Source organism: Solanum stenotomum, chromosome 9 (genome assembly GCF_019186545.1).
Source record: "Solanum stenotomum isolate F172 chromosome 9, ASM1918654v1, whole genome shotgun sequence".
Taxonomy (NCBI): Eukaryota; Viridiplantae; Streptophyta; class Magnoliopsida; order Solanales; family Solanaceae; genus Solanum; species Solanum stenotomum.
The window spans coordinates 44473854-44486614 of NC_064290.1; the positions used below are offsets into that span (position 1 = coordinate 44473854).

General features: G+C 36.5%; 1 protein-coding gene across 1 annotated transcript; it reads right to left on the reverse strand.

Annotated features, from left to right (window-relative positions):
* Nucleotides 1-5966: 5966 nt before the first annotated feature.
* On the reverse strand, nucleotides 5967-6350 carry LOC125877553 (uncharacterized). Its single transcript, XM_049558814.1, has one exon. It carries the CDS (start codon nucleotides 6348-6350, stop codon nucleotides 5967-5969), a length of 384 nt encoding a protein of 127 aa, XP_049414771.1.
* Between the last annotated feature and the right edge of the window lie 6411 nt (nucleotides 6351-12761).

Here is a 12761-nt window from a genome sequence, read left to right on the forward strand (position 1 = left end):
TTAAATGACTAATTACTTTGAAAAATGTAGAACTTTTCATCCACTTCATAATTAATAGGGGTAAAATGGTAAACTCACTATGTCATTAATTGTTTTCTTAATATGTGTGTCAATTCAAAAGTGGACAAGTAATTAGGGACAGAGGGAGTATTGTCAAATTTATTGAAGTCATCACATTGAAAATCCAAATGAAGGGTAAAATAGGAAGAACACTCTAAAAGTAGCCTTGAAAACTGAACAATTAAGTTAATTTGAAAAATAAAAAATGCCTCAAAAATTCAAGTAATATGGAATGGAGGGAGTAGTGTTTAATTACATACTTCATCTGTCCAACAATACATGTCCACTATTGGCTTTGCACATGTCTTTAGAAACTATAAACAAAAGCATAATTTTACTATATCACCTTTTAAATATAATAAGTATAATATTTAGAAAATTGTAATAGAGAAATTACTATAATTAATTATAAGGGTAAATTAGGAACTATGTAAAATTATTCATTGATTTCATAAAATGGACAAGTATTATTGGACATCTCAAAATGATATAGTGGACAACTATTTTTAGATAGAGGAAATAGTTAGCCGAACATAAAAAAGGTTTTAAGCTAAAACGTATGAGTTGGGAATTGGGATTTCTAACTTAGGTCCTTGAGTTGCTTTGGTTTGAAAACAATCAAACACTAAATTAAAAAAAATAAATAAAAAAACTTATTTAACCAGCTTTTATATTCACCCAAAACACAAATTAAAATTGATCAGTCCGGTCTGGTCCGCTTTTTTATATATAGATTCGATTTATTAATTTGTAAACACACAAAATTAATAAATAAATTAATGAAATATGCGTTATCGATATACTCATACTAAAGAGTAAAGAATATAATCTAGCTATGGTCTCAACTTATAAATTCAAGCTCAAATATTATAATGTAAGAGGAGAAAATTAATTTCAAGTCTATAGCTTGAACCTAATTATACTATGATTTTCTTTAGATTTTCAGTTAAGCAACAATCTCAAATACAAAAGAGATTGCAGAGAAATATCACTTGAGCCATTTTTTTTAGTGATATAAGCACCAATATATAATTAGAGATAAAAATATAGTTTTATTATTATTTTAATTTATCAAATTATCGGTTTAATTATTACTAAAATCTAAAAATCGATAGTTCAATAATAATAAAAAAAATCGTTGAAATTTATCAACATAATAGTTCGCTACAAATAATCAATAATACTTGAGAGACTATTTCCGTTTGGTGATGATATGAATCATGCAACTTACACGGTCAATTGGCCGACTATTTAATTTAATACTTTTCCGTTTCAAAATAAGTAAATTATTAAGGTAATGCACACCCCTTAAGAAAAGAAATTAGGACATAAAATAAACACTTTTTCCACTTTTGCCCTTTTAGTATTTTCAAACTATTCTTGAAAATATAGATATTTTAAAGTAAAATCATAAATATGAGCAATTAACTCTCTTGTTTACATCACCTAGAAGACATATATGAGGGGCCAAAATGAAAAAAAATTCCAAAAACTTTCTTGAACTTTGAATAATTAACTTATTTTGAACTAAAAAAACGACTCAACAATTCACTTCTTTGAAATAGAGGGAATATGATATATTTTTTTTTTAAAAATGACGTCACGTCTACGACTAGGCTGAGTCATAATCCAATAAAGTTAAGGTAGTTAAATGTTGATTAGGGATGATTGTTTGGTAATTGGTAATTTTTAATATAAGTGGAAGAAGGTAAAATTGAAAATATCTTCTTTTTTCTTTTGTTTCTTTTTGTTAGAAAATTGAAAATATCTTCTTTTTGTTGGGGTAAAAAATTGAAAATATCTTATACATTAGTTGGTGGACTCCAATCCAAAAAAAAATAAAATAAAATTTTGAGGTTGTTCTTATTAGGCTCTTTCCAAGTTACATGACAGTCTTTTGTTTTATTTTGTTTTTGCTAATTTTGTTTTTATTCTTTCTTTTTAAAGTTTCACCTTGAAAATTATGAAGCTTGCTTGGATTTAATGGAAATTCAACATCGTTCTAGAATAAGAGATATATTGACTTCACCAGCCACTATGAAGGGGTATACAGTTTGCTCTAATTTTGTTAGCATAACTAGATAGTGATGGTCTGTGCCAACATGAGCTCAATATATAGAGGTGGACCCATCTATAGATGGGGCACATATATATCCGTTAACTTTGAAAAAAACTATGTATATATATGTATATCTATTTGAGGAACATAAACTAAATATAACTACTAGTATCTCCATAAAAAAGAATACAAGGGACTTGGTGCTGCTTGTACAAGCCAAGGCATCCATCCACGCAACTAGACGACTAGGGCGATCCCAGTTAGAAGCTTATATATAATAATAATATTGAAATTGCAAGTACTACTGGTACAAGACAAAACATCCATCCGCGCAACTAGGTGACTAGGGTTCAATCTCAACTAGAAGCTTATTATAACATTAAAATTGCAAGGGATTCAAATTCACGATCATTCCGTAGAACTAATCCATCTTGATCATTGAACTATGACACTCAAGAAAGTTAAAGTCGATTGGTGTATATGCATTTTACTATTAAAATTAAAATTTTAAATGCATATGTTAGTGGGTATAAGTTGACAAGAATGTGGTCATTATTTTGGTGCAACTCTTGTAACCACAATTGTCATGATCTACCACTAATTCCACCTATTATTCTACTTCATTATACCTTGTAATTTATGTAACCTTTAGGATATTCATTTACCTAATTTACTACCCATTATTTTTCTATTCATTGTAAGGAAGAATTCCTCACCTATAAATAATGATGTCTTCCGTTGGATTGAGTATTGTTGTAAATCTTACGGAAAAATATCTTTATCACGAACACTTGTATCGAATTCACCAAAACCTGTACTTCACCAATAAATCTTATAGGAAATTCTCATATCTTGAAGCGTGTCGAATAACACTGTCCTTAAGAATATTTCACCCGATATAAATGTATCCCCCAAGATTCAACAAACTCTTCTAGTATGAAATTAGAAGCCAAAAACTAATAAAGATTCTTTAAAACAAAACTCAGCACAATAGAATATGAAAAGAGAAGGAAGAAATTTCTCTTACTCTCAATCACTCCCCACATAAGATTAGATAATAGTATATATAATGGAACAAGATTATCATCTCATATGAATAACATTTTGGCAATATTCAATTGCCACATTAAAGAGCTACCAACGACACAATGAGTGATTAATGGAGGAGTAAATAGGCTAATTAATATTGTGATATAGCTGCCAATATTAGAATATATGGAAATAAAGATAACAACTATATTAACATAACATAATTATTATTTTCAAGTATTATAAAATAATTCATTTTGAGATACTAGAATCATTTTTTCAATAAGTACAACAAGAAATGAAAATGTATGTCAAGAAAGATGAGAAGTGTGAAATAATATTTTAGTGTGTAGTAGTGAAAGAGAGAGTTGAGACAAAGAAAATATTCTAAGTCTTCAATTATATTCACTATATAAAAGAGAGAGTATTTATATGTTGAAGGAAGGTGTTTTTTTTGTGAAGCTTTGGACACTTCAACTAAATCTGGAGTTGCTTGAGTTATTTGAGTTATCGTATCCTGGAGAGGACAAGTCAATAGTATTACTACTGGATCGGTGTAGATTATGCCGCAATGAGCTTGAATTTTGCTAAGGAGAGCGAGATATCCATGCCTCAGCCTAAATGATTATTTATTCATTTTATTTTCAACTGTAATTTATTATATTTGTGGTATATTACACCAACAAAGTCTACATATCACCTTAAAGGCTTAAATTCATATTATGACAAAGTTAAGTTCAAGTCTACATATATTATCTTAAAGGTTTGAACTCATATTATAACAAAGTTAAGTTCAAGTCTACATATTATCTTAAAGGCTTGAACTCATATTATAACAAAGTAAAGTTCAAGTATTTGCTTAGAACTCATATTTGATTTCTATATATGTAGTTAATATTTTCTGTATTTTTCAAGCTATTAGTAACCAATCAAATACGACATTATTTTATTAATTGTCTTTGAAAGCTTTTTCTTTGGTAAACCGTGAAAAGATTACCATAAAAAGTCGATGTTTACACATAAAGAGCACTCCAGGGAATCATAACCTATAATCATCATGTCACGACTCACACCGTCGTGATTGGCACCCACACTAACCCTTCGGTGGGAGAACCATTACTACAACCCAACTACACGACTTAACAAAAACCAGAACATTTAAAGATACAAAAACAGGTTTAAATGTCTAAGGAAAATAGGAATTCCCATAAACTCCGAAAGTTAACAAAACAAACTACATTACAAAAAACAACCCCTAGAATCTGAAAGTCAATGTACCAAAACTCTACTAACGACAAGTCTAAGAACTAGAGATACAATCCGGAAAGCTAAAACATAACAAATATCTAAAGAACTAGTCTAAGTCTGAAGATAATGAACTAAACATAAGAAAATACATGGCAGTCTGGAAGAACTGGCTCACCCTTGAATTCGGTCTCGATCAGTGATCTCCTAAATGAGGTCTGTCAGTAGCCGCCTGAAGATGCCGTATATTCAACAAAGAAAGAGCAAGTGCAGTATTAGTACACAGTCATTATCAATGACAAACAGACATAAGCATAACAATCACAAGTAATTCTCTCATGGAACACATACCCAAACTGTTAGTGTGTCGGAATGTGACACCCAATTCAATATACATGTGTAGGAACGTGACACCCAATCCAGTGAGCACAACCACAATCACAATCACACCCATAAAGAACAATGCTCATAGTCATACAATCAAGCAATGGTTTCATGGCATGCAATTATTCATATACATTTACTCATTTGCATTAGATTCGATTTACATTCCTTGTTCTCATACATGCATGCTTACAATGAAGCAATTAACCGACATATATCACACAAATAGGAAATCAAACCATCACCTACCTTGAAACTAAGCTTGAATCCTCTAAGACACTTGAGCCTTCCCTTTCCGGATTCTTTCCGCTTGTTCTAGGTCTACAAACAATTAATACAATGTAAGGATCAATAATTAAGGTCTAATTTACCCGAATTATAACAAACCCAATAACCCAAGACCAAACTCATAATCCTAAAGTGAAGCTAGGGTTTTTCCCACCATTAACTTCAGGCTAAAACACTCCCTCAATAATAATTGCCCAAGAATCTAAGTTCTACGGATCAAAAAACGTATTTGGGGAGTAAAATCCTTACCTTTAGCACCAAAAGTAGTGCAAAACTGTCAAGAACTCGTCATGGGTCATCTCTTAACTCTTAAGAACGAAGTTTGTAGAAAAATAACGAAATTGGGGTTTTTCCCCGACTTAAGTAGACTCTGGCCCGCTACAGCGGACCCCAACCCGCTATAGCCTATAGTGGCCCCGCCCTGGTAGCTTACACGGAGACAGAACCTTGGAATTTGAGTTCCAAGCCCCCATTTCATAACACACCTTCAACCCTTGACGTTCAAAAATTACCATTTCACTCCAAGATTAGTTTCAGGAGTTCTACTCGCCCGAATTCAATTTTGTAAAGTCGTACGAGATCCTTAACGTCTTAGCTATCCACACATATAATAAAAATAAAATTAGAACCCCCAATCATTACCATATTTCCCTAGACCTTACCTGACTCAGATTTGGTCTGAATCTGGACTAGGCTACAATTTCCAAGTTACTAAAAAAAGTTTTCTTGGCCCCAATTCTTTCCCTATTATCTTTTCTATAACCTGTTGTTACAATAGATACCAATTTACCCATCACTCGTCCCTGAGTGATAAACTAGAAAAAAGGCTAAAGTAAGATTAGAGTAGTACCTAAATCATCGAACAACTAGGATACTTGTCTTGCATCTCCTTCTCGGTTTTTCAAGTAGCTTTCTTAATCGGATAATGCTTCCATTGAACTTTCACGGATTTAATCTCCTTGGTCCTCAGCTTTCGGACATCACGGTCAAGAATTGCAATCGGTTCCTCCTTATACTGAAGGTCCTTGTCTAACAACACTGAGTCCCATTTTAGGATGTAATCTTTGTCACCATGATACTTCTTCAACATGGACACATGAAACACTAGATAAACTCCGAATAATCTAGGGGGTAAGACCAATCTATAAGACATTGGCTCTACACAGTCAAGAATCTCAAATGATCTAACATATCGAGGACTAAGCTTGCCCTTCTTACTAAATCTCATTACCCCCTTTATGGGTGACACCTTTAGAAGAACTTGTTCACTAGCCTGAAATGCCATGTCCCTTACCTTACGGTCCACATACTATTTCTGTCTACTCTGGGCTGCTAGAAGTTTAACTTGAATGTTTCTTACCTTATCCAGAGCATCTTTCACCAAATCAACCCCCAAAGATTTTACATCTCCAACCTCAAACCACCATATGGGTGACCTACATTCCCTCCCATAAAGTGCTTCAAATGGTGCCATGTCAATGCTGGAGCGGTAACTATTATTATAGGAGAACTCACATAATGGTAGAAACTTATGTCAATGCCCTCCAAAGTCAATCATGCATTCCCTCAACATGTCCTCTAACACCTAAATAGCCCTCTCTGACTGCCCATCCATTTGTGGATGGAAAGCTGTACTAAAAGTGAGTTGAGTGCCCAACTCATTATGCAATTTTCTCCAAAACTTGGATGTAAACTATGTACTATGGTATGAGATGATGGAAAGGGGCACCCCGTGCAGCCTCACTATCTCTTTCACATAAACCTTAGCAAACTGCTGAGCATTATAGTATATTTTGACTGGAATAAAATGGGTTGTCAATTTGTCAACCACTACCCAAATAAAATCAAACTTTCCCAAGGTCTTGGGGGGNGGGGGACTAACCACAAAATCCATAGCTATAATGTCCCACTTCCATTTTGGAATTGGCATTTGCTAAAGCAAACCTGCAGGCATTTGGTGCTCATACTTTACTTGCTGACAATTTTGGTACTTAGCCACAAACTCATCTATGTCTTTCTTCATACCAGGCCACCAATAAAGTTGTTTCAAATCTCGATACATCTTGGTCACACCCGGATGAATGGAATACCACGAACCATGGGATTCGGTCAACATTTTTTGAATCAAGTCATCCACTCGAGGAACACAAATCCTTCCCTTGAAATTGAGTAACCACTTGCATCAAGAACCATTTCTTGTGCCTTACCAGACCCTTTCTTCTTTTTAAGTTCATTTAAATTCTCATCGTCAAACATTTTGGCCTTGATCTCCTCAATGAACGTAGGTCTAACCTCAGTGCTAGCTAACACCCTACCTTTCTATGAGATTCTCAACTGCATGAACTTAGACTTAAAGCGTCTGCCATCACGTTAGCCTTACCCGGATGGTATAGGACGGTGACATCATAATCCTTAAGTAACTCCATCCACATTCGCTGTCTCAAATTCAGATCCTTTTGAGTGAATACATTTTGTAGACTACAATGATCAGTAAACACCTCACACTTGACACCATAAAGGTAATACCACCAGATCTTAAGAGTAAATACTACCGCTGCCAACTCTAAATCATGTGTTGGGTAATTCCTCTTATGTACCTTCAACTGCCGTGATACATAAGCTATGCAATTCTTATCTTGCATCAACACAACACCCAAACCCGAATGCGAAGCATCACAATAAACAATAAAATCTTTACCTTACATCGCCAGTGCTGGAATAGGCGTTGTGGTCAGAAGAGTCTTGAGATTTTGAAAGCCCTCCTCACATTTTTCAGTTCATTCGAAAGGCACATCCTTTTTGGTCAGCCTTGTCAATTACGTGGCAATAGAATCAAAGTTTTTCACAAACCTATGATAGTAGCTAGCGAGCCCCACAAAACTCCTAACTTCAGTCACAGAGCTAGGTCGAACCTAATTCTTAACCGCTTCAATCTTCTAGGGATCTACCATTACCCCTTCCCTTGAAACTACATTCCCTAAAAAGGCAACTGAAGTCAACCAGAACTCACGCTTGAAAAATTTAGAATATAACATTTGTCTCTCAAGGACACCCGAAACTATATGAAGATGGTTGACATGCTCTTCCTCACTTTTCGAATAAACCAAAATATCATCAATAAAGACAATAACAAAAGAATCCATGAATGGTTTGAACACACCATTCATCAAACTCATGAATGCTGCAGGTGCATTGGTCAATCCAAACGACATCACTAAGAACTCATAGTGCCCATAACGAGTCTTCAATGCCGTTTTGGGTACAACCTCAGGCGTAATTAATATTTAATTGATGGTAACCAGACCTTAGATCAATCTTAGAGAAAACTGACGCACCTTGAAATTGGTCAAAATATCATCTATTCGAGGCAACAAATATTTATTTCAAATGGTTACCCTATTCAACTGTTGATAGTCTATGCACATCCTCAAACTACCATTTTTTTCCTTAACAAACAAGACAGGAGCACCCCATGAGGAAGCACTAGGACGAATGAACCATTTATCTAGAAGCTCCTGAATTTGAGCCTTAGGCTCTCTCAATTCTATCGGAGCCATGCGATAAGGAGGGATGGAAATGGGGCGAGTACTAAGTTCCAATTCAATGCAGAAATTTCTATCTCTATCCAGAGGCATACCAAGCAAATCGGTAGGAATCACTTCCTTAAATTCAGACACTAGAGGAATAGACTCAATAGAGGGAGACTCAACCTCAACATCACAATTATGAGCCAAATATACCAAACATCCCTGCCCCACCAGTTTCCTAGCTTGAATGAAGGATATGACATTAGCTGGCTTAGGCTTGTACACCCCTTTCCCACTCTAACTTTTCCCTACCGGATCTCTAGAGTCACATATTTAGTATTACAATTTAACACATCATAATGGGGGGACAACTAAGTCATGACTAAGATTATATCAAAGTCAATCATATCTAAAATAACCAAATCAGCCCAAGTCTAAAAACCTATAAACAAGATAGAGCAAGCACGATACATATGGGTGACTATGATGGACTCTCCAACTGGGGTGGAAACATGGATGGGGGCATCAAGTATCTCACAAGTCATATCAAATCCCAAGGCAAACTGAACTCACACATATGAATAGGTAGAACCTGGATAAAACAAAATAGTAGCCATCCGATCACATACAAGAATAGTACATGTGATCACTGCATCAGACGCCTCAGCCTTTGTGTTGCTCGAAAAGGTATAACATTGAGCCCTGTCATCTTGACAGACAACTTTCTTGCCTGGATGTACTACTCATCTATCTGCATTATTATTTCCCCGGCCTCCATGGCCTGATTAATTCCCTCCTCGCCTACCTTATGGACGCCCTCTACTATTATTACCGTTGCATGCAGGTACCACCCTTCTAGTCTGCTGCTGCGCGGAATCAAACATGCGTGGGTGGGGACAATATCTCCTCATATGCACAGGTTCTCCACAATTATAACAAGTACGATCAAAAGATGGCTTGCTGCCTGTCGAAGGTGCGACTCCTTGTCTATCTTGAATAAAATTATGTTCTGGAGTTCCCGAATAATTACCTGTAGAAGAGGGAAAGGCTGAATGAATTGGCCGGGCTACAAGTATCGGCCTACTTGAACCTCTGGAGTAAGAACCCTGAAAGTTACTTGTGCTCTTGGGCTTCTTAGCCAAAGCCTTAGTCTGCCCATCACGTCTAACTCTTTCCACTTGTTTCACAAAAGCTTGAACTTCCACTTTCAATAGTCAGAAGAAGCGTAGATGAGGTAATGTGAACAAACAATACTTGTAACTCGAAGTTCAGTCCCTTGACGAATAGACAAATCTTCTCCTCCTCAGTAGTCAACAATTGTGTAGCATATCTAGACAATGCATGGAATTTAGCCTCATAAGAAGCTACAGGCATACCACCATTCTCCAAGGCATGAACTCATCCTTCTTGCGATCCCTCAAAGTTCGGGGAACATACTTTTCCAAAAATAGAGCATAGAACTGCGTCTAAGTGAGTGAGGGCAAAACTAACGATCTACATTCCACATAAGCCCTCCACCGCTGCTTAGCCTCACCTTGAAGCTGGAAGGTCACAAACTCTACCTTTTGCTTATGTACAATACACAACTTATGAAGTCTCTCATAACAATCCAAAATGAACTTATAGGCAGCCTCACTCTCAGAACCATGGAACACAAGTGACTTCAATTTCAAAAACTTATTCAACATCTCATGCTCATTACTAGTCATCATGGGACCCAACAAAGGATGAAAGAAGGCATCAGTGCCTAATGCTCCATCTACCCTGGGAGTAGTAGCAGTAAAAAGGTGGTTGATTGGAGGTTGAGCAACTTGCACTGCGGGAAGGACTCCAGGGCCGACCAACCCTTTCAGAAAAGACATGATCTGCTGAGCTAACACTTGTTCTAAGAGAGGAACGTCGGTATTCCTAGCTGGTGCATCCTCTTCCTGTCCAACATCCCCCTCGTCCTCAATCTTTATATTCTCTTCTAGCTCTTCTTGAGGGGCCTCTTCCCTTGGAACGTTCTCAGCTGGAGCTCCACCTCTAGCGGTTGCCACTCTTCCCCTGCATCTGCCCCTTTCTCTTCCCCTACCAATGCCTCGACCACGGCCTCTGACTGTAGACTCCTCAGTTGCTCATTGACGAGAGCTATGGGCCCGATGCTGTTGAATCTAATGTTAACCATGTGCGGATAGAATAATGAAGGAAATTAGATACCAATTTAGATCGTCAAATACCAATTGGAATCAAGTTATAGCATTAAATGAGACAAGAGAAAACAGAGAGATTTCCTAAAGTCTTATAGCCTCTAGAAGAAAAGTACAAATGTCTCTGTACCGTTCCGCAAGACTCTACTAGAATCTTTTTGGTACAAAGAGATCAATGAACCCCTGGCTCTGATACCAACTTTGTCACGACCCAGACCGTCGTGATTGACACCTACATTAACCCTCTGGTGGGAGAACAATTACTATAACCCAACTACACGACTTAATGAAAATCAGAACATTTAAAGATATGAAAACAGGTTTAAATGTCTAAAGAAAACTGGAGTTCCCATAAACTCTGAAAGTTAACAAAATAAACTACCAACATTGCGGAAAATAACCCTTAGAACCTAAAAGTCAATGTACAAAAACTCTACCAACGATAAGTCTAAGAATAAGGGACACAATCCCGAAAGCTAAAACATAACAAATATCTAAAGAACTAGGTCTAAGTCCGAAGAGAATGGACTAAACATAAGAAAATCCATGGCATCCTGGAAGAACTGACTCACCCTTGAATTCGGTCTAGATACGTGATCTCCTAAATGAGGTCTGTCAGTAGCCGTCTGAAGATGTCTTGTACTCAACAAAGAAAGAGTAAGTGCAATATCAGTACACAACCACAATGTATTGGTAGGATCACGCGACCACTCCCATAAGCACAATATACAACAATTAATCACAACATAGTAAGCACACATATACAAAATACATTTTAGTTATCATTTTCGAGCAACATACAATCTTCCATTATCAATGACAAGTTGACATAAGCATAACAATCACAAGTAGTTCTCTCATGGAACCCATACCCAAACTGTTAGTGTGTCGGAACGTGACACTCGATCCAATAAGTGTGTCGAAACGTGACACCTAATCCAATAAATGTGTCGGAACATGACACCCGATCCAGTCAGCACAACCACAATCACAATCATACCCATAAAGAATAATGCTCATAGTCATACAATCAAGCAATGGTTTCATGGCATGTAATTACATATACTTATTTGCATTAGATTCGATTTACATTCCTTGTTCTCATACATGGATGCACACAAACAAGAAATAAAATCATCACCTACCTCGAAACCAAGCTTGAATCCTCTTAATACATTTGAGTCTTTCCTTTCCAGATTCTTTCTGCTTGTTCTAGGTCTACAAATAATCAATACAATGCAAGAATCAATAATTAAGGTCTAATTTACCCAAATTATAACAAACCCAATAACTCAAGACCAAACCCATGATCCTAAGTGCAGTTAGGGTTTTTCCCACCATTAACTTCAGGCCAAAACCCTCCCTCAATAATAATTACCCAAGAATCTAAGTTCTATGGATCGAAAAATGGATTAGGGGAGTAAAATCCTTACCTTTAGCACCAAAAGTCATGGAAAACTATCAAGAACTCATCCTGGGTCGTCTCCTAACTCTTAGGAAAGAAGTTTGCGGAAAAATAACGAAATTGGGGTTTTTCCCCGACTTAAGTCGCGACTGGCCCGCTACAGCGGACCCCAACCCGCTATAGCGACCCCGCCCTAGTGGAATTAATCCCGCCATGGCGGCTTACACAGAGACAGAACCTCGGGATTTGAATTTCAAGCCCCCATTTCTCAATAAACCTTCAACCCTTGACGTTCAAAAATTTCCCTTTCACACCAAGATCAGTTTCGGGAGTTCTACTCGCTCGGATTCGATTTCGTAAAGTCGTATGGGCTCCTTAACATCTTAGCTATCCACTCATGTGATCAAAATCCTACTCATTACCAGATTTCCCTAGACCTTACCTGACTCAGATTTCATCCGAATTTGATCTAGGCTACAATTTCCAAGTTACTACAAAAAAATTTTCTGGCCCCAATTCTTTTCCCATTTGCTCTTTTATAACGACGAAAACAGGTCGTTACACATCTCAAGTCT

Bases quoted from the DNA above. Each gene is read 5' to 3' on its own strand.
- LOC125877553 (XM_049558814.1), bottom strand. From the start codon at position 6,350: ATGGCATTTCAGGCTAGTGAACAAGTTCTTCTAAAGGTGTCACCCATA.